At 41.0% G+C, this 23268-nt stretch overlaps 1 protein-coding gene across 1 annotated transcript in view; it reads right to left on the bottom strand.

The window, feature by feature from the left end:
* The window catches only part of sim1a (SIM bHLH transcription factor 1a), a 48048-nt gene extending 25357 nt beyond the window's left edge, over window positions 1-22691 (bottom strand). The window contains exons 1-7 of the mRNA XM_034173961.1: window positions 22454-22691; window positions 16287-16369; window positions 10157-10246; window positions 9965-10073; window positions 9803-9888; window positions 3863-4062; window positions 3680-3786 (exon numbers count right to left, since the gene is read on the bottom strand). Of these exons, the coding sequence (XP_034029852.1) occupies window positions 3680-3786; window positions 3863-4062; window positions 9803-9888; window positions 9965-10073; window positions 10157-10246; window positions 16287-16369; window positions 22454-22628 (850 nt within the window). The 5' untranslated portion in view covers window positions 22629-22691. The remainder of the gene's footprint in view (window positions 1-3679; window positions 3787-3862; window positions 4063-9802; window positions 9889-9964; window positions 10074-10156; window positions 10247-16286; window positions 16370-22453) is intronic.
* Between the last annotated feature and the right edge of the window lie 577 nt (window positions 22692-23268).

The raw sequence follows: 23268 nt of genomic DNA, 5'->3' as shown, positions 1-23268 counted from the left end.
ACTAAGGCACTGGACAAGGCTAAATTAGATATGGAAAAGTGGGCGAAGAATCAATGCAGTCAAGATGACAATTATGGCTAGATTCTTATATTTTAGTCTTTATTCCTAAGACGTTTTTCAAAGAATTAAACAAATATATATCTATGTTCATCTGGAAAAAAAAACATCCCCAGAATCAGAAAGGAGTATTTAGAGAGACAGAAAGATGATGATGGTCTGTCTTTACCCAGCTTCCTTTACTATTACTGGGCAACTAATATCCGCGAGTTGTTGTATTGGTTTGCAGACCTGTCGGATGCTGAATCTCCAGTTTGGGTCCACCTGGAAGAACACTGCAGCAATCCAGCTCTGTTTAGCTCTTTGATATGTAGCTATTTACAGCAAATGTCAGTGGATGAACAATCCAGTTATTCAAGGCTGTTTAAAGCTTTGGTTTCAATTAAGACTCACTTTAAATGCAGGCGGGCACTAACTGCATCTCCTATACAATGCAATGTTCAATTCTCTCCATCCTTGGTGGATCCATCTTTTCAGAAGAGGTACAGAAGAGGAATAACTACTGTTAAGTGAGCTTTTTGAAAGAGGCCAATTCATTTCTTTTGAACAGCTGAAAGGAACTTTGGTGTCCCCCAAACTGACTTTCTCAGGTATCTCCAAGTGCGTAGTTATGCAAAAACAATTTTTTCTCTGACATTGCCTCAAATTATGTGGATTGATGAATGTTTGGACATGAATCCAAACGATAAGGGCATTGTGTCAGCTATATACGGCAGAATTCAGAATGCTGCATCCCCATCACTTAATCATCTGAAAAACCTATGGGAACAAGAAATGGGAGAGCTCTTTACCAATGCAGTCTGGCAGGCAGCAATTTCGTTCCTCATCCATTTGCATTGGACATGGCCTGTTCTAGTTTAAGGTGCTGCACATATTGCACTTATCTCCAAATAAATTTGCAAAAATGTACCCTGGTGCAGACCTGTGTGTCAGGTGTGGACGTGGTCCTGCAGACCTTAGTCATATGTTTTGGCTTTGCCCCAGACTTGACACCTTCTGGAAGTCCATCTTTAAGACAATTTCATTCATATGTAAGAAGAATATTGGACAAAGTTTTATAACTGCTCTATTTGGGGTCACTCCTCCTGGTACACCAATAACAACATACCAGGCCAATGCAGTAGCATACGTTACATTACTTGCAAGACATTTAATACTATTCAACTGGAAAAGAGCTGCTCCTCTGTCTCATAAGCAGTGGTTAGAAGATGTTATGTCCCATTTGAAGCTTGAACATCTGAAATCTGCTGTGGATGGCTCTATTCAGAAATACAATATGACCTGGCAGCCTTTTCTTTCGTACTTTGAGACATAATTCTCTCAAGTATGTAGCCCACCTTCCTAACCCCCCCCCCCCCCCTTTTAACTAGTGATTTCTTAGCACCTGCTGTTGTTCTGTGTTTGTATGCTACACTGTTGTTCTTAAATCTTTAAAATCAATAAAAAGATTTGAATAATAATAATAACTATGCCCACACTCAAGATTATGGGCTTATGGTTTCAACTTTTAGTGTAAGGCTGGTCAAAATGGCTCAGAATCCTTACAAATGTAAAGTCTGTCATGGTGGAATTGTCCCAAAGGCTGGACAATTTTAAATAGATCAAAAAGAGTCAACATGGTGCAGGATTTCCTTGCAGCCCATCACCTCAGCATGTAGTTTTTCTGAGATCCTTTCCTCAACTTAAAGTCCTGGACCCGGTTTTATAAAGCAGTGACTTTAACCTCTCACCTGATGAAGACCTTGGAGAGGATTAGTCTCAACCACCTCAGACACCTGGTGAACAATGAGATGGACTCCCTGCAGTTTTTGTATCGACCTGGTATCGGTGTGGAAGATGTTGTCATCTACCTGCTGCACAGGTCACAGTCACATCTAGAGAGCACTGGGAGCACTGTGAGAGTCATGATCTTTGACTTCTCCAGTGCCTTCAACACAATTCAGCCATCACTTCTCAGGGTTAAGCTGGAAGGAGCTGGAGTAGACAGTCACCTGACCACATGGACCATCGACTACATCACCAACAGACCACAGTATGTGAGGTTTCTCGACTGTGTGTCTGATGTGGTAGTATGCACACGAGGGCCCCTCAAGATACAGTGCTCTCTTCCTTCCTCTTCACACAACAGACTTAAGCTACAACACAGACAGTTGTCATCTCCAGACGTTTTCAGACGATGCAGCCATCATTGAACATCTTTTCTGAGGGGACCGATCTGGAGTACAGGGAGGTCATTACCAACTTTGTGGCCTGGTGTGAACAGACCCATCTGTGCATCAACGCCAGCAACACAAAGGAGGCGGTGATTGACTTCAGAAGGAAGGCTCCTCAGATTGTGCCACTGAACATTCAGGGCTTGGACATAGAGATTGTGGAGAAGTACAAATACCTGGGTCTTCACCTTAACAACAAACTGGACTGGGCACACAACACAGATATCCTGTACAAGAAGGGCCAAAGTCTTCACCTGCTAAGGAGACTAAGGTCCTTTGCCGTGTGCAGGACACTGCTGAAAATCTTTTATGACTCTGTGGTGGCATCAGCCATACTTTACTCTGTGGTCTGCTTGGGCTGTGGAAGTTCTGAGAGGGACAGGAAGAGACTCCACAAATTAGTCAGAAGATCTGGCTCTCTCCTGGAATGCACTCTGGACCCCACAGAGGTGGTGGGTGAGAGGAGGATGTTAGCTAAGCTGACATCAATGATAGACAACCCCTCTCACCCCTTACATGAGACTGTGGGAGCCTTAAGCAGCTCCATCAGTAATAGACCGCTGCAACCTCGATGCAGAACGGAACACCTCCACAGGCCATTTATTCCAACTGCAGTCAGACTGTACGTATAATGCCTCAAAATGTTTTAGCATCATAATCACCTGCTGATTTTGCACTGTCAGCTACATCTACCATCACCTTTTGTACTTTATTACATGTACAACTGTGCAATTTATCCCGTGCAATAATTTTACCATATCTATACATACTTATACATATATACACTCACTTATATTTTTCACGTAATCTGTTCACATGAGCATTTATGCACCCACCAGCAAACTTTGTAATATTCTTTAGTCACCTTTCTTTAATGTAAATATTTTTCTTTTCTTTACTACTGTACAACTCTTGCTGCTGCAACAAGTGATTTTCCCTGCTCTGGGGTCAATAAAGTTTATGCTATCTTATCTTAATGTTGTTTAGTCAAATAAACTCACTTAGTTCTTTTTAGTTCTGTATTTCTGTGCCCACACACTGCCTGATACATTCAGTGTGTCTCACAAAACCAACCTCTCTCTGTCTCTCGCTCTCTTTCTCTCTCTCTCTCTCTGTCTCTGTCTCTCTCGTTCACTGATTCTCAACACACTGTAACCACACGTATGTAGGATGGCCCATAAATGCCAATGACAAAGATGTGATGGATACACGACACAACAAAAACGTAGCATATGGGAAACTGGCCTAATAGTACAGTGTGTGTGTGTGTGTGTGTGTGTGTGTGTGTGTGTGTGTGTGTGTGTGTGTGTGTGTGTGTGTGTGTGTGTGTGTGTGTGTGTGTGTGTGTGTGTGTGTGTGTGTGTGTGTATATACAGTGTTTGTGCGACACTAAAACAAACCTAACTCACACAAGTGATGAGCACAGCGCAGGTGAAAGGCATCGCAGCTGTGCACGTGATGATAGAGGGTCTTCTCGATGAGATCCTGAGGCTCGTATCCTGTCAGCTCTGCGACTCTGCAACACACACGACACGCTCACACATAAAAAAAAGTCACAGGACAGGAAGACAGGAAGTAAGACTGCAGCGTACCGTGAGTCCAAGAAGATCAGCTTCATGTCCAGACTGGCTCTGAACATGAACATGTTACTGTGCAGTTTGATCTCAGTGACAGCACTGGGTGGCAGCGAGTGGCCGACGGCCACCAGTCCAACATTCTGATAGCAGCCATCAAACGGCGACATGTCCAGGCTGTACTGACGGATCTTAAGGTAGCCGCTACAGTGGATCACCTGCACAAAGAGGTCAAAGGGTACATTCATTATTTCCTGCTCACTGTGTCTGGCCTCAGGTGCTTAAGGTCACGACACATTTCAGACAGTGGTCACATCCACTGCTGTCATCCATTTTTCACTGTTGCAAAAGTGTCAAATCCCTCTGAGGAAGAAACTACATGAATAAAGTGGAAAAAAATGGACTTGGTTTTCAAACATCCTCACACTGATAATCAATCAATCAGGATACCACAGCTGTTGATGTGCTGGAGTTGGGAATTTCATCGAGCATACGCACTGGTGCTGCCAACCCTCTTTTTGATTTTTAATGATTGAGTGACTACGTTTACATGCAGCCAATAACCCTTTCATAACGGGAATATTAGCAGTAACCCGGATGCGCACGGCCATGTAAACACCAGCAAAAACCCAAATATGCTCATATTCTGGTTTTTAAAAACCCGAATATGACCCCTGGGTTACACCTTTTCTAACCCGAATATCAGGTCATATAAATGTGCATTGGGATATCCCCATAGAAAGGAACATTATTTTCTGTTCTGCGCATGTCCTATCCACAAAGAATCTTGGTCTTTTAAGTACGGCAACTACTTGTATGTGGTGCGTGCAACCCACCAGACACCACAGAAGCAGAGGTAAACAAACACTGGGAAATCCCAACCACCACACTTTTGGAGTGAGGAGGAAACCGAGTACTTCATTAGTATCATGAAATACGCGTATATGCATATAATGTCTTTTATTGACAGCAGAAAGTACCGAGATAGCGACATTTACAAGAAGGTGGCCGAAAAGTCACGCGAAGCAGGATTTGCACGAACGCCAGACCAAATCAAGCACCGGTGGAAGACGTGTATCGCTGTTTAGATGGGGATATTCCAAATGATACCAATGACCATGTATACAGGAATAACTCTGTCTGCTTAAGCATGTAAACGGGTTATTCCTAATGATTCAGAAACCGGAATATTGACCTTAACCTGAATATTAACGGTATGTAAACATAGCCAGTGTCTCCTCGGCTGTCCAGCATGGTGTCCAGTGACACATTAATTATGCATATCATGGGTCATATTTTGACTTTAGTTCTGATCTCCACTTTGTTATGTTTCTGATGTTATTATCTGCATCCTGTTATTATTCTCAGTGTTATCTGATTAACTGTCCCATGGTAAATTAGCTCTGGTGCTTTTACTTTTACTTCATTTCACGGTCAGGTCATCCTTGGTCTCCACACTGCTCTCTTTCCCCTCTTGTCACCATCCAAATGCCACCATTCACTCACTGGACTTATCGCCACAGAGGGTATGTCTTCTTATCCCTGCAGTAACTCTGCTGACGTGCCACATCCACAGTCTGGTAGCTGTGACTCATGCCTGCTCTTTAAAGTCCTTGTCAAAGTTTTGAAGTGAAGTGTTTCATTTCTTCACCTCACACATTGTCATATTCCACATCTGACACCCAGACAGGAGAACTGATCAAACCAGCTGCACAAACAGGTTGATTTTAGTTTTCTTTTCAATGTGGAAATTCCTATAATTATCAAATATCTTCACAGAATGTCAAATATAATAAATCCAACAGTGACTCTGCGTGGTGTGTGGTGGTTTCCTTGTTTCTCCAATGAGATTTTTTTTAAGCACAGAAAATGGAATAAACAGTTCAGTTTGTGGAATAATTGTGATTGGAACCTGAAAAAGTGCAACTCGTTAAACAAATGCAAACAAATGCTGAGGAACTGCAGAGTGAAGGAAGAGCAGAGAAGATTCTGAATTCTGAACATGATGCTTTTCAATGTTGTGTGTTTGTTTATTTGTTTACTTGTTTGTTTGTCTGAATGCTTATTTGTTACCTGACTCAATCAAGTTTGTGTTCAAGTGATAGGAACTGAAGCGGAAAGCTTTTTGGGTTCTTTGTTGTTGCTGTTATTTTTTGTTGTATTTGTTTTTGTTTTTTTTATCTGCACTTCATCTCTGCTCCTTTCAAAGATGATTGACACAATGCTACAATATTATTGATTATTCTTGTTTTGTTTTTAACATGTCTGAATGAAAAAAAATTAAAAAGATGGATGACATTTGATAATGTTTTTGTGTTAACTTTAGTCACCTTTTCTCCATCAACAAGTGATAAATTGATTAGAACAATAAAAATCCCAAACCCGCCCATCTGTACAATTCTTCCAGCGAGGACATTAGAGTTCAACCTGAGCCTGATGGAACAGAAACCTCCTGAAACATCTGCTGTCAATAAGGCTTTAATTAGCTCTGCTCATGGTTTTACGCTAAAATAACATAAAATAAAAAAAAATAAAAAAAATAGAGCAATATTAAAGACTAACATAATCCCTGTGGATGAATCCACTCTAATCTAACCAAAATTCCCCAAAATAAAAAAAATACTTAAAATATATATTTGAGTTCATTCATTCAGTTAATGAAGTATATAAAATCTCCCAAATAACAATAGCTAACTATTTTCATAAGTTTAGTCTTAGTATTTATGAAATATGAGTTGATAAATAAAATATAATATGATCACAGCCAATGCAGGGCTGGTGGCCACATTTCTCCATGTAATGTGGAGCTGTGTCAGGAAGGGCATCGGGCGTAAAATGTTTCAATGTGCACAGCCACTTTGGATTTGCTGTGACGACCCCAAGGTCAAAACAAGGGAGCAGCCGAAAGGACTTATTATTATGATCACAGCCAATATATTTGGCAAAAATCTGTTGAATCATTAGTCTTTCATGAGAGCAATTATTCAAGGTTCTTCCAAATTCTACATTTAATGTTGTTAGAGTTGATAACTGGTAAATGTTGTCATTGTGTTGCAGCACTGTTTCCTCATTTTAGCAAAATGACATCCATCCATCCATTTTCTGTACCCGCTTACTCTAATGAAGGGTCACAGGGGTTGAAACCTATCCCAGCAGTCATAGGGCATGAGGCAGGTCCCTGGAGAGGATGCAAGCAAAATTACAGTCTTTATAATATACAATAATGAATGTTTATGAGTTCAGTGGTAGTGCGTGCGTGCGCAATCACACGTGCACTCTTATGTGCATGCACGATCACGTGTGTGTGCGCATGTGCATGCGTGATCATGTGTGCAGGCGTGCGCTAGGACGTGTGTGTGCAGAGTGCAATGGTACCAAACATATGGAACCAAATTTGCACTCTAAATGGAACCAAGCCACATTCTAAATGCAATGCAACACAAATGGGATGAATTAATCCATGTCATGTGACATACAACGCACCAATCAAGTGACAAGGATCCTCTCAGCCGTTATATAATATGCACTAGCTTGACGTGAGGTGTAATATCAAGGTGTTGTTGTCACCCCTAACGTTAGCGTGAGTTGAGTGCCAGCACTAGGAGCAGGAATTCATGACAAATTTAATTGTTTATGTGATGTGATGCTAACGGGCTAACATTATATGATGCTAATGGGCTAACATTAGCATGAGAACTTGCTTGCATTACATAATGCAATACTAATGGGTTAACAAGGAACAGGATTTATAATGTGTTTGAAAAACATACTTAGTGTTGGCTTGGAAAGGTCTTATGGTGTGTTTACACATAAACAAGATGTGTTACGAATGTCATTTTTCTGTCATTCATGACACATTCCTGACATTCTTAATGTGACTTAACGCATCTGAATAGGTTTCTTAATAGTGCGTGTTGGTGCGTGATATTCTTGATATTCGTGGAGCATGTTTTTGCCTGTCAAAAAATCTTCCATGAATGTCACACACCACCCTCATTTCGTCTCACGTCGTGAACGTCGCAACTGAGCGTATTGATCCGTCTTGATGAGTACTGATCCTTAGTAGAACGTGACAACGTTCGTAGTGGTTCCTGTGATGGTTCTTGGAGCCCAAACTGTCACGCATTATTACGAAGTGACACGGAAACTGTTAAGTTTTGACATGACTTGTAACGCGGCGTCACATTTCACTGCGCGCCACGACAAATCAGTTTTCTGTCACGTGCGCACAATTAAACTCGGCTCCAAATGTCGTTCCACAGTTCCTGCTGAAGCTCCTCAGGACGCTCCTGCAGGTGTTCCACCTGCTGTTGTAACCGATGAGCGGGAGAACGAGTCTGAGCCGGAGGAACCAGAGGAGTGAGCGGAGACTCACGTGCATGTCGCCGGAGGAAGAAGCGTGTGCACAATTAAACCCTGCTGCACCGCATTTAGTTTGATTGCTGACACCAATTCAGCTAAAAGTCTAATTTCAGTGTTCTTCAGCGCGCTCCTGCAGGTGTTCCACCTGCTGCATGTGCCTGATATTTGGGAAAATGCGCGAGACGAGACCCGCATGAAGCCACACATCTGGCTCTGTCCTCCTCCTCCTCTCTGCGCCACTCCACGGCACAGAGCCCAACTACGCATGCAGTCACAAAGTTCTTCTGAAAAACTGGAGCGATCTGAATTTGGTTGGATGAATATGGGTGTGTGTGTGTGTGGAGACAATTCACCTCGTTCACAACGTGACAGAACTTAACGATGCGCTGTTACGTGCAACAACGCAGAACACTATTCTTGACCGTGTGTAATGGTTCCTGATAATTCTCCAGCAACACGTGCCATTAATCGTAACGTGTGGTAACAGGTTGCTGAGGACACCTGACGCCTCTGCCCCGAATCATCACATTCGTGATCAGCGGCCAAGAATGTGTACTTGGTGGCATTCGTGACTTGTTGTCGTTACGTGTAAATGCAGCATTACTGCACATCTTCAGGTAATTTTACAAGTGGTTTGAAAACTTGTTTTTTGAGTTTTTGAGTTTTTCAACAGACAGACTAACATAGACACACAGATTTAGGCCTTAGAGAATGATGATATCAATATCCACTGATGCATTTAAATAAGTCTGACAGGCATCAGAGGGCTGATGCCCACCGTGCACACTCTGCACACTAAGATATATGTGGGTGATTCTTTAACTACGGGCACTATTGGCCTTGTAAATGTAATTTCCACCACACCATTGCCTTACAATATAAAGTGCCTTGGGGCAACTGTTTGTTGTGATTTGGCGCTATATACATGTGCTCTGATGTCACTGTTTATCTCCATAGAAACTACCCAAACAATCTTTCATACAAACTGTTTAGGGACATTACAGTGTTGTGGTGGAAATTACAGCAATAGTGTGGGACAACTACATTTTGTTGTTGTATGACATTGAATACCCCAATTATGTTTTGATTATTTTACTGATATTTTATTCAGAGATATTTTAAAACATTAGAAAAAACATTTCTTTACCATTCATTTTTATCATTGAAGATCAAAAGTCTGGGTGTGGGACAAGCACAAAACGGCAATATTTGCATATAATGATGCTGAAAAAAGGTGGAAAAGTCATCATAGACTACTACTACACACTTTCATTGTAAAGATAACTATAAAAGTGTGAAATTTCCCCTTTTTTCTGTTTTTCATACAATATGATCAAAGGACATAATAAGTGCCCGTAGTCTAAGAATCACCCATGTACACTTGTATTATGAATTATGAATAACTCTCAGCAACACATGCTTTGAGGGACCACATGAGTGAAGAGTTATAACTTTATATTACAACTTCTTTGGGATTTCATCATGTATCATATACCAATTGCTCATAAATACTCTACTGACCCATATGTGCTTTTGATCAAATCTCTTGCCACATTGTTAGATATTGTGGGACATGTTTCTTGAGCTATGCTTTACCTTGTAACCGCCACAGGTCAGCCCGGCATTTCTTTTAGCGAGGACACACTTCATTCTCAGGAAGAAGGAGCGCTCCATTTCAAATTCTGGACAGAAAGTTGAGAGCCGGTTCAGATCTATATGGTTGTGGTGTGGAATGGGTTTGGGGTGTGGACTGATTACCTTGAACAAAGTGAGAGTGGTAAGGCTGGTGAGCGGTGAGGACAGCCGTCATTTCATCATGGTCTGCTGGATGGATGTATTCATAAATGCTGTTTCCTGTCAGTTCTACCTGTTCAAACGCACAGTCACCTCAGACCCTGACAGCTCACCTCACACCGCCAGACGTACTAGTGAAGTAGATCCCAGACCTACCTGTGACAGGCCCAAGTGCACCGATGCCGTCTCTGATATGTACATTATTTTCCCGTCTGGAGCAACCACAAAAATGAAGCCATCTAAAGTCTGCAAGGAAAAACAGAACAAAGTGTGTGATACAGGACAGGTACAGAACCTGACCCACACTGCCCTCAGGCCAAAACCTGTACAGACTAGATGTGGATTTACTTTGAAGGACATGGAACAACAAAACTGAACAACCCAAGAAATTATAGAGTAACAAACAGTATGACAAGTCCATGTGGAACATCTAAGGCCTTGGTTACATTAGCTACAAGAGACAGAGGCAAAGCAACCAGCTTCCACTCATCTTCAGTTGAGAGTGAGTGTTTTACAGCAACAACAAGCAAGTGGTCGCTCTGCCACCAGCGAAAACAGATGAGAAGTCTGTTTTATGCAAACAATGTGATGCGACAAGGTGACTACCAGCCCGAGTGAAGGCAGCGTGACAGCAGCTTTGGATGGTTGCTCAAGAAAAAAAATCCAAGATGGCGGATTACACTTCCAAACAGCTGCATTTCTGTATGAATCTCATATGTTTGGCTTTTTTCCCTTATATTTCATAAACATTCATGACAAATGAACACTTTTAAATTTAAAAACCCTGTTTTTGTAACTACACAATACCTCTGAGGTGATTTAGAAGACATGTCTCTTACCAACATGTAAGTATGCTAACTAGCGATACAGGAGCATCACTGTGACACATTTTACTAAAACAAATCAATCAAATTTTGGTTCTGTCAATCAGTCCAGCATGAAGAGAAAGTTCAGAGTGAACGTGCTGGGTTTCATATTTCTGTGACTAAGTAAGGATGAGCTGAGCACAAATGCGACAAATGCCGAATTCTTGTAACCCTCATTTGGAGCTAATCTGACCATACGGTAACAGTGTAAATGCTGCACCTGCAGCCGCTCATCACTTAAATATGAAAAGATTCCAAATGCTTTCACTGCTCAGTAATTTGCCTTATGTCTACTTTGACAAGTCTGTTTAAACTTGTGAACAATCATAAACAAATACTTGATGAAACAGAAACCAAATGCACCAAAACTCACTATGTCAACCCTTAACAGAACAGATCTAAATCATCACTTTTACAGCCAGGTTTTTGTATGTTTGTTGATAGACTGGTCAGAGAAGTGATAAAATAATATTTCCAAGTTACTGATTATTCTGTGTCTCTGGATCTGCAGCCTTCGAGATCAAGTGACACCTGGTTCGAGCTTATGGAGTCATGAGGTCACTGTACAGGGATGTTTGGGGATGCTGATATCTTTGCAGAAGAACAAAGGTCCAAGACTTTAGGGTCCTGGTGCTTCTCATCTTGCTGTATGCTTGTGAAAGTTGGATCCTCACAAGTCTATGGTACTTGGTCTCTGGAGGATCTCTGAGTTCTGCTATAATGACTTTGTGTCCATCAAAGGATTATTTTGAGACACAGATGAGAAGTATCACTTGCACTGTGAAGGAATGTCAGCTATGACATTTTGGACATGTGGTGCAAGTCTCTGGACCCCAGTGGCTAGAAAAGTGCAAGGACATGCCCACATTTCACCTTGGTGCAGCAAATTGATGGTTGCTTTCAGTTTTCTGAGTAGATGGTTGCCATGCAGAACCCAAGGTGGTTCCATGGTGATGTGGATGTGGTGGATGCAGTGATGTGTGACATCTGCACCTGCTCCCAGACCTGACCTAAATATCTCTTAGCATTCTTTTAAATCAATAAAGCAGGCTGGACTGGGATGCAAGACAAAGACACTGGACAGGAACGCTTCCAAGAGTCCAATGACAACTCTGAAGGATTTACAAGCTGCTGTTGATGAGATTAGAGCACTGAGCAGCTGTAGTCTGTCACCACTTTCAGCTTCATGTTCGGTGACACAAAGAAGGACTTGGTTAAAAAAGGAGGCGTGAACTCGGCACAGGAGAGGAGGGAGCCTAGATTTCATCTGTTTGTCTTTTAAAAGTCCTTCTTTGTGCCCCTGACCCTGAAGCTGTAGCCCAAGTGTGTGGAATGAATCCAGTCCCCAAAATATTACAGCGTCCATCATAGAGTTGGATATAGCGAAGCCAGAGGGCGGAGTCATGCCTGGCGGCGTGCTGCCACCATTACCAAAAAGGGCAAAAAGCAATGTTTTGAATGGACCATTTACTGCACAGGTCAATGCTACACCTGACACGGTGTGATCGTGTGTTCAGACAGAAATCTGGAATTACCTGCTTCTGTACGTGGATCTGTTTTTGTTTGTGCTCAATGAGAATATTGCAACCAGCCGTTTTATACTCTGTGGGGATTATACTTAAATGCATGTATGCATTCATTCTCTTTAATCCCACATTCAACTCCAGAGTGTGTAGTGACCATTATTATGTGCCAAGATGGAAATTTCATGTCATTAGGATCTTGGGACAATGACATCACAAGAATTTATCACTGGATTGATTTGCATTGCGTGATGCACCGTGCTGTGTTTCACGATGATCGAGTCAGTGTGTTCGCATGTCAGTTTTATGATCCCGAAGCCCCGCTATTTCTGCCAGGAACTGTTTGTATTCTAATTTAAATAATAATATTATTTTAACTAAAAAGCGAACCAAAAACAAGTAGGTATGGCATTTACGGTCCGTCTAAGCCCATTGTAGTGACTGCCCTCTGTACTTCCGCATTCACTCAACGCGCACTCTGTATTGCACATCGGTGTACTTCGTGTCCTTTTTGCCCTCTTTGGTAATGGCAGCTGTGCCCCCTGTTAGACAAGGCAGCATTACGTTAGTGGTACAGGGAGTGTGCACTCTAGCTTCAATATATCAAACTCTATGGCTTCCATCCACATAGGATTACTGAGCTGATACACTTTAAGTCAGTAGCTAGGAATAACAAGTCCAGGTCCACGAGCCTGCGGGTCATCCACCTGCTGCACCATCTCTCACAGCGCAGCCTTCTGTGGGATTCGGCAGGGGGCAGGGTCAATGAGTCTGCTCCTGTACAGTTTTCGGGACCTTCTTCCTTTGTGAGTGACACAGGCACAAAGCTGTACAAGAGCCAGATGGGCCCAAAAACCAAACCCACATCTTTCAGTTATGTCCACACTTGTCTCGAACAAGAGGAGAAGCAGTGTTGAATGCACGTGTACAAGCTGGATGGTAGCTAGATGGGTGATGGATGGTTGGTGGATGGTTTCTGGATGGCAGCTGAATGGTTTCTGGATTTTTGCTGAATGTTTGCTAGATGGTTTCTGGATGGCAGCTGGATGGTTGCTGGATGGTTGGTGGATGGTTGGTGGATGTTTGCTGGATGGCAGCTGAATGGTTTCAAGATGGCAGCTGAATGGTTTCTGGATGGTTTCAGATGGCAGCTGAATGGTTTCTGGATAGTTGCTGGATGTTTGCTGGATGGCAGCTGAATGGTTTCTGGATGGTTGGTAGATGGTTGGTGGATGGTTTCTGGATGGCAGCTGAATGGTTTCTGGATGGCAGCTGAATGGTTTCTGGATGGTTTCTGGATGGTTGCTGGATGGTTTCTGGCAGCTGAATGGTTTCTGGATGGTTTCTGGATGGTTTCTGGCAGCTGAATGGTTTCTGGATGGTTGGTAGATGGTTGGTGGATGGTTTCTGGATGGCAGCTGAATGGTTTCTGGATGGCAGCTGAATGGTTTCTGGATGGTTTCTGGATGGTTGCTGGATGGTTTCTGGATGGTTTCTGGATGGTTGCTGGATGGTTTCTGGATGGTTTCTGGCAGCTGAATGGTTTGTGGATGGTTTCTGAATGTTTCCTGGATATTTGCTGAATGGTTTCTTAGTTTTAGTGGTGCAGACTTAAGCCAGGACCTGAGAGTCGGTGTCGCAGACCGAACGGTCCCCCTAAACCCCCCCCCCCCCCCCCCCCATTGACGCGGTTCACAGATTATCACCTCCTTTCTGCTTCTAACTGCACTCCGGTCATCATCTATCTAAGCTTTTGCACAACAATCATTTCCACATAAATTCATCATAAAAGGCGGCGGAAGCAATCAGACTGCCATGGCTAAATGAGATGCTAGCTGATGCGTTTACTGCACATCAGACATTTCAAAGCGTCACGGAATTTCACCTCATTTCTGCTTAAAACTGACTTTAGAATGATTTAAGAGGTTTTACCTTTATCATCTGATGGTTAATAATCACATTAATCCATTTGATTGCTTTGGGTCTCAGACGTGCTGCTGTGGTCCGCATGTGCAGACGTAAAAGGCGGACTGATTTTTAGGAGCGGACCGTTCGGTCTGCGACACTGGCTGACGGCTCAGACAGCAGCAGGAGGCTGCTACTGTCAGCTCCTGAGGTCACACACAGTTCTTCAGGCCACCAAAACTACTAACTAAGTAATTCGATAACTAATTAGCCTTTTTGAGTGTCATGTCACTGTTTTGCTCTGCCTCTCCACTAGTGGGCAGCACCATGTTCCACCTTCTGCAGGTAATGGCTTTTCACTCAGGTTTAATCACGTGTTTGTTTGTTTGTTTTTTGTTTGTTTGTTTGTTTGTTTGTTTGTTTAGGTTTGTGGTGGGAAGATTTAATGCAGAATTGTATCATACATTACAAACTTGTGTGACTGTTGTTAAAGGGCAGCCCATTGGCTTAGTGGTTAGCACTGCTGCCTCATAAAAAGAAGGTCAAGTTCTCCTCATGTTCACGTGGGTTTGCTCCGGGTGCTCTGGCTGCGTACAGAGATGAAGGGTCGGCAAACTGAAAACTTTAAATTGACCGTAGGTGTGAATGTGTTTGTCCATCTACGTGTTCCTGCCATAGACTGTGGTCCTGTCCAGGGTTGGCTCCGCCTCTCACCCTATGACTGCAGGGATAGGTTCCAGCTCCAAACCCTGAATTGGAATAAGCGGGCACAGACAACCAATGTGTTGTTGTTCTCAGACTGATGATATCACAGACACACAGTGTGAACTTTGTTCTGTATACAATCAACCTGACAGTGTTCATCACCTTTACTACCAAGGAGGTCATGTTTTCACCAGCATTTGTTTATTTGTTTGTTTGTTTGTTTGTTTGTTTGTTTGACTTTTAGCATGATAACTCAAAAAGTAATGAACAGATTTCAAGAAAATTTGGTGAGTAGATAGATAATGTTGTGAGATGTAAATTATTCAATTTTGGAAGTGATTTGAATTATGTTCTGGAACTGAGCTCCAGAAGAATGTTTGGCACATAGCAACATTTAATTCAAAACACTGTGAAATGATGTTGATGAAATTTGATTAGCAGATGGATCATGCTCTAGAAAATTAGGGATTTTGTTCATTTATTTTTAAAATTTGATCCATAACATATTTTAGTTCCAGGATTCAGAAGAAGTTTTAAACATTCACAAAATTTCATGTCATTAGGATCTTGGAACAGTGACATCACACAAATTTATCTGTGGATTTATTTGCATTGCGTGATACAATTAATTTGCATCATACATTTATTCATAATGAACTTTGATAACATTTTGTGACCCACTGAATAATGTTCTGTGAAATAAGTTATGTAATTTTTGAGTTGATGTGGACTGTATTCGGAATCTGGTACCTAGAAGAATGGTAGAAACATTGCAACACTGATTCAATTTTAAGAGCATATTGATAAATTCAACGTAAACAATTGATGCTCAATGATAAATCCAGGTGTATCTGAGTGCCTTCTAGTTCCAGCTGCACTGACCTGCTAACCGGGTCAGAGGTTAGGGTGTGTAGCGTGATGTCAGGCTCCTGCGTGTGGATATGACAGCCTGCTGTTAAAAGCAGTGGTGCGCAGCAGACGCACAACAGACTTCAGCACTGTGCGTGACCGCCAATGTGCTCAGCTCATTTCACATTAAAAGCACAAGAATGAAGGCAGCAAGAGGCTGCAGCCAGTAACCAGCAAACCCCCTTACCCCAACACACACATACATACACACACACACACACACAGACCACAACAACATATTTATATATTTCCACCACTCTGAATTTCAAAAACCTTAAAGATTTTAACAGCATTTTTAAAAATTGTAAATTCTAAAAGTCTGCTGTTTCATAGTTGAAAGATCAGCATTAATAAGTGGGTAATAAGATGAATCAGTACCTGAAGGAGGTGCGAGCCCAACTCCTGGCTGACTCCGTCCACAGAACTGTTGCGGCTCACATGACCCCACGACTCCCCGAGGCCTGGTGAACGCATCGCAAGTGCGCGCACACACACACACACACACACAGAGGAAAAAAAAATAACTTTGCTAAATTACGCTTCATTTTCTACACTCAGCGAGCATAATGGAAAACAGAGTGGGTGAAGCCATGTGTTTTTCTGGTCTCCTCTAAAGACTGCACACATTTTCCTTCACTGTCCACAAATAAAACCCTGTCTGCCTGAAGAGCACCGACTCTGTTCAGCAGGACTCTGATTAATAAGACATACAGCATTATTACAACAAATGAAATATCTGATTGCAGTAAATGTAAAAAAATAAATAAAAGTCTGGGTGCATAGTTTTGTTTTTGTTTTTGTTTTTTTTACACACACTGACAAACATTTAATCAACCTCAAGTTGGTTTGTTTGTTTGTTTGTTTGTTGTTTGTTTTTCATTCCATCCTGCTTTGCAGTAAGTCAAGAAAAACAAAATCTCATTGAACATCTTGTGTTGTTCCAACATAAATCAAATTCAAATGGAAGTTGCTTTTTAGTTCGCTTAAAAAAATTAGCAAGTCAGTGACTTTATTTTCAAATTAAATTAAGAATAATGGCATTTACAGGCATTGATATTCACTCAGTAATAAAAAGCTGCGCGCATATACACACACACACTGCAAACACTTACTTTCTTATAAATCAGACCCCATCTAAAGACATTAATGTGTTTTTAAAAGTGTTTTATAAATGTGAGCATTTTATTATTATTATTATTATTATTATTATTATTATTATTATTATTTGTTGATTATTTTGCACAGATGTGATTTTAGGATCTCATCCTGCAGGTCAAACACACATTCTACATGTGCACATGTCATGTACGTGCACTAATGGCTGCGTTGTTAAAAAATGCACCGTGATTAAAGGTTCCGTGCAAAAATGTTTCCATAAAGCTTTGACAGCTTTGTAAAAATCACACTTCAGTGTTTTTCATTCAAAACTGAAGCGCGGTGGACACAACAAACATCATCAAATTAAAAGAAGACAAAACAATAATTCAGCCACATCTGTGTCAGGATGAGAAGAATCCTCCGTGCTTCCACACAACGAGCCGCTGTTCTGCGCACTGTGCGCACTCTGCACGCACGCAACAATAATGTAACGTGATGCACTTCAGTGATGGTGAATTTGTTTGATAAAAAAATATTGAAACATATTTTACATATGTAAGTTACTTTTATATGTAAGTTGTAAAAACACTAAAAATCATTTAAAATATAAATAGCTTTAAAATATATTTTGCAGTCAATGCACTGATCAGCAAAAATACAAATAATTCTGCACAGCTGATCTTCAAAACCATAATAATTAAACTAATTTAACTAAAAAAAAATCCATAAAAATATAATAAAATAAAATAATAATAATAATAATAATAATAATAATAATAATAATGGCAGCATGGTGGCTTAGTGGTTAATGCTGTTGCCTCACAGCAAAAACGTCATGGGTTCATTTCCCACCTGTGGCCTTTCTGTGTGAAGTTTGCATGTTCTCTCTGGCTTCCTCCCACATCCAAAGGTCCTGTGACAGGGTGTATGACAGGGTGTACCATGCCCCCCACCCCCCACTCCTAATTGGACTAAGCCGGTATAGAAAATGGATGGATGTCTGGACAATATTGATGATGGAGGGGACAGAACAAGGAGTTATAAAAAGTGTTTTATTGTGTGTTCTGTAAACGTGTGTAAATGAGGGTCAGAGCTCAGCTCATCTGCAGTAAAATATATTTATTTCACCTTTATTCAGCCATCATTTTAATGTTATATCAAATTAATCGAAGAACTATTAAACACAAATTTTACACACACAAATTCTCCTTGCTGGCAAATTTGCAGGAAAAATTAAAAAATTAAGTAAAACCTGTGTGAAGTAAAAAAAACAAACAAACATAAAGTCAGGCAGTGTTCCAGATCAACAGTCTAAAACACATAACACATGACTGAGTCAGCTGCAGGTTTTACACTGGGTCATTATTATTAAAAACACATTTATAACAATTTATTAGTAGTAATATTAGTATCATCAGTATTATTAGTATTCGTATTATTAGCAAACAGGAGATTGATCTATTTCCACTGCAGTACTTTTTAAAAATAAATCTATTTTTGACGTCATGTAATTTAAGCCAGAATGGACAAAACATAGCCCGGGTCAAAGGTCATAGAGTTTCAAGAATAAACTAAGAACACAGTCAGGACCTCTGCAGAAGTCCAAACCCAGGAAATGCTAAAAGGACATTAGAAATAAAAGTCTAAATACTTTATTCAAAACAGATCATCTCGTAAATCAATTAAGTTCAGAATTCTGTCTGTTATCAATCACACAAACTCAAGTTTAAACCATAAAGCTTTAGGCTGTAATAAAAAAATGATAGAGAACACAGCTCTTCTTATTCATCCACTCATAATAAAATTAAATATGTTGATTCATTCGAGTCAATTCACTGCAGCTGCTTTGATTAAATCTGACGTCATCAACAGCATGTTGTTCCTTGCACACTTTATGACGACATCCTACTGATAATCACACTTACTTCAGACGAAAGAAAGTGGAACCTGCAAACGACTGTGGTCAAAATCTTATTCTCATCATTTCATTTTAGAGGCAAATATTCACTTTTCTTATAAATAACACTGAATCAGTGCACATGCACCAGCGCATCCGAGTGTGTGTTGGAATTAAACTATTATTTTAAATGGACTATTTAGTACATGATGAATCAGAAACCTTTTATGAAACAAATATTATTGCTGTTTTTGTTTATGGGTCGTGGGTCCAACACGGCAAACAGGGACATTTTCATTTATTTTTTGACACTAAAACGAACCAAAAAAACAAAAAAAACCAGGTGATTTATCACGTGACAAAGCAATTGGCGTATCTGTATTGAATCGTTCGGATCCATCGATCTTGGAACCACTACACAAAACATATGAAAAATCTGCTGGTTTGTTTGTTTCTTTGTTTGTTTTTTACATAATTTCTTAAAGTCCGCTGCAGAAAACACGCTGTGCTTTGCAGCGGTTCTGACAGTGTCGTGGCTCCGAGATCGGTACCGCTGTTACCGAGGTCGCTTGGTTCCGAGGTCTCAGTTATCTTTTTTTCATGCTTCCTTTGTGTTTTTCTGCACTTTCTTTACGGCCCCTCCCTCACCTCCATATGTTGAAACGTGCACAACATACTAATGTGCGCAGCTCTGCAGCAGTCACGCACGGCGGAGCTTCAATGTGCGGATAATCTGCTGGCCCGGAGAGACACCACAACATTGTACCCGGGACCCGGAGAAACACCACATCACTGGACCCGGGACCCGGAGAAACACCACACCGGGACCGAGGTCGCGGGTCACGACATGCTCCGCTGCTCCACAGGCTCGTGGAGCTTTGATTTCGGTCGAATATGCTTTTCAATTTTTTTATTTCACCACTATGTTGGAACACAGAAATAATAAAGATAAACCACACACGCACACATACACACAAAAGACCCGAAGCTGCAAACATTTAAATAAATAACTAAGGTGGAGTTATGTGTCGTCTGTATTTACTGTTGTGTTCTCCAGCTGCTCGTTTAAAATATTTTCAGACACGTTTAAATTAGACAGATGTGGAAGATAATCGGATGATGCAGATGGAGCAGATTACTCACATTAATAATAAGAACTGTGTTTTTAATTTTATTTTTTCTACAATTTTCTATGACGGAAAACACATGCTGTTTTTGCACTGATTGTCCAAAAAAAAAAAAAAAAAAAAAAAAAAAAAAAAAAAAGATCAATAATTAACCTGCAATTATGTTTCTTAAAGGCTTTCATGGGGTAATTACAACGAGCAACTTATTGTGAGTTTAAAATAAATAGTTCATCTAAAATATGTACATATTTACTAAATGAATTATTTACAACTGTACATGTTGGAAAATGGATAGATGGACAATTGAACATTACATTTAAAAATGCATAAGTGAAATAATCAGGCTTATGACAGAGCACGAATAAAAGTTTTTTTTTATTATAAATACCTTTATTTAAAATTAAAGTTATTATTTGTAAATAATTCCCAACCTACAATAACCAGTTTATCACGCGGAATGAATTTTTTAAATGTGAGGTTCTTTTTAAAAATAATCGCCTATTTTCAGCATTTTATTCGCCAGTGTTCATTTTTGCATTTAAAATTATGATCCGCAAATAACTGTAATAACTACAGTAACAAAGCTTACGACGAAGAACGACTATTTTAAATACAAAGTAGTTTTAAAATAAATATATATTATCCATTTTACATTTAAAATTATTCGCCAAGAATTAAAAATACTATAAGGAGGCTTACGATGGAGAACGAAAAATCCAAATGTAATGTGCTTTTTTAAAAATATATCATATCCATTTTATATTAATTATTATTATGCGCCAATAATAATAATAATAACCCGACAATAAGCAGGCGTGTGGCGCAGAACGAAAAAGATAAATGCGAAGTACTTTTAAAACTAAAAATACTATCCATTTTTCTATTTAATATTATGCGCCAGTAATAAAAAAAAAAACCGACAATAAGCAGGCGTGTGGCGCAGAACGAAAGAGTTAATTAAATAAGTACTTTAAAGAATAAATACTATCAGTTTTAAATGTTAATTAATTAACTGCCAGTACTAAAAACCTACAATAATTATGGCATCACAAAACGTTAAATATGAAGTACTCTTTAAAAAATATTGTGCATTTTTGCTTTTAAAAATAATAATTTCCAACAACAAAATCTCCAGCAGCCTCATGACATAGAACGATATGATTAAATATGAAGTACTTTTTCTAAATAAATCTAAAACTATAATAATAATAATAATAATGCCTTCCGTCTGTTCTGGACTGAATGTGGAAGATGTTGGTGAGGATGTTTAATGTTGGTAAAGATGTTGGATGTTGGTGAGGATGTTGGGTGTTGGTGAAGATGGGTGTTGGTGAGGATGTTTAATGTTGGTAAAGATGTTGGGTGTTGGTGAGGATGTTGGGTGTTGGTGAAGATGGGTGTTGGTGAGGATGTTGGGTGTTGGTAAAGATGTTGGGTGTTGGTGAGGATGTTGGGTGTTGGTGAAGATGGGTGTTGGTGAGGATGTTGGGTGTTGGTAAAGATGTTGGGTGTTGGTGAGGATGTTGGATGTTGGTGAGGATGTTGGGTGTTGGTGAGGATGTTGGGTGCTGGTAAAGATGTTGGGTGTTGGTGAAGATGTTGGGTGTTGGTGAGGATGTTGGGTGTTGGTGAAGATGGGTGTTGGTGAGGATGTTGGGTGTTGGTGAGGATGTTGGGTGTTGGTGAAGATGGGTGTTGGTGAGGATGTTGGGTGTTGGTGAGGATGTTGGGTGTTGGTAAAGGTGTTGGTGAGGATGTTGGTGAAGATGTTGGGTGTTGGTGAAGATGTTGGGTGTTGGTGAGGATGTTGGGTGTTGGTGAGGATGCTGGGTGTTGGTGAAGATGTTGGGTGTTGGTGAGGATGTTGGGTGTTGGTGAAGATGTTGGGTGTTGGTGAGGATGCTGGGTGTTGGTGAAGATGTTGGGTGTTGGTGAGGATGCTGGGTGTTGGTGAGGATGTTGGGTGTTGGTAAAGATGTTGGGTGTTGGTGAAGATGTTGGGTGTTGGTGAGGATGTTGGGTGTTGGTGAGGATGCTGGGTGTTGGTGAGGATGTTGGGTGTTGGTAAAGATGTTGGGTGTTGGTGAGGATGTTGGGTGTTGGTGAAGATGTTGGGTGTTGGGTGTTGGTGAGGATGTTGGGTGTTGGTGAAGATGTTGGATGTTGGTGACGATGTTTGGTGTTGGTAAAGATGTTGGGTGTTGGTAAAGATGTTGGGTGTTGGTGAGGATGTTGGGTGTTGGTGAAGATGTTGGGTGTTGGTGAAGATGTTGGATGTTGGTGACGATGTTTGGTGTTGGTGAAGATGTTGGGTGTTGGGGGGAATATGTTAGATGTTGGTGAGGATGTTGAGTGAAGATGTTAGATGTTGGGTGAATATGTTAGATGTTGGTGAGGATGCTGGATGTTGCTGAGGGTGTCACCTTGTGGGAAGACCAGCCGCATCCTCAGGTAGCTGGTGGTCAGCCGGATGATTGACGCCTTGTCCAGCTGTGACGTAATGGCAGAGGGCAGAGGCAGCAGTTTGGCCAGTTCGTAGAACTCACTGTTCTCCTTCTCTCGCCGGGTCCGGGCGGCGTTTTTTGATTTCTCCTTCATGCTGCTCCTTCACCAGGAGGACACACGTCCGTAAATCAGCCCATGGCTCGTCCCCTTCACGGAGTCACTGTGTGGCTGAGCCAGAATAGAATCCAGTGGATTTTTAAAATCCCTCCGTGTGGCTCCTCTTCCCTCTGCGCCGGCACACTGAAGCCTGCTGGCCCTAAAACCTTCCGAACTATTCGGTCCCGGTCCATCCTTTGAGACTTTATGGGACAGCAGCGCATCCAGGTTCAAACCCCGCCCAGTGCGCCATCTCTGCGCCGATTGGACGGCAGTAGAGCCTGCTCACTCTCTATTGGCTCACCCTTATCCTGATGCGAGCAAACACGAACAGGGATTGGCTAATGAGGTTTTCACCTCCGGCCCACATCAATCCGGTGGCGAAGACTAAACTCCGTCTAAAATATCCCACTTTAAATAACTCTCACTCACTCACTCACTCACTCACTCAGTTTTAAATCACTTTTCTCTTTATTTCCGCCACATTTAATCCAACACAGTAATTTTATAAATTCATTAATTTTTGTAAATTCTCGGAGTCTGCTGTGCGCGTGAACGAGCATCCAAACGACCGGATCGATCAGCACATGATCGATAATTATATTATCGATTAAATAGGACACATCTGTGAGGAGGC

This window comes from Thalassophryne amazonica, chromosome 7 (genome assembly GCF_902500255.1).
Source record: "Thalassophryne amazonica chromosome 7, fThaAma1.1, whole genome shotgun sequence".
Classification (NCBI taxonomy): Eukaryota; Metazoa; Chordata; class Actinopteri; order Batrachoidiformes; family Batrachoididae; genus Thalassophryne; species Thalassophryne amazonica.
The sequence above is the reverse complement of the archived record's forward strand: the minus strand, read 5'-3'. Positions and strand labels throughout refer to the sequence as shown.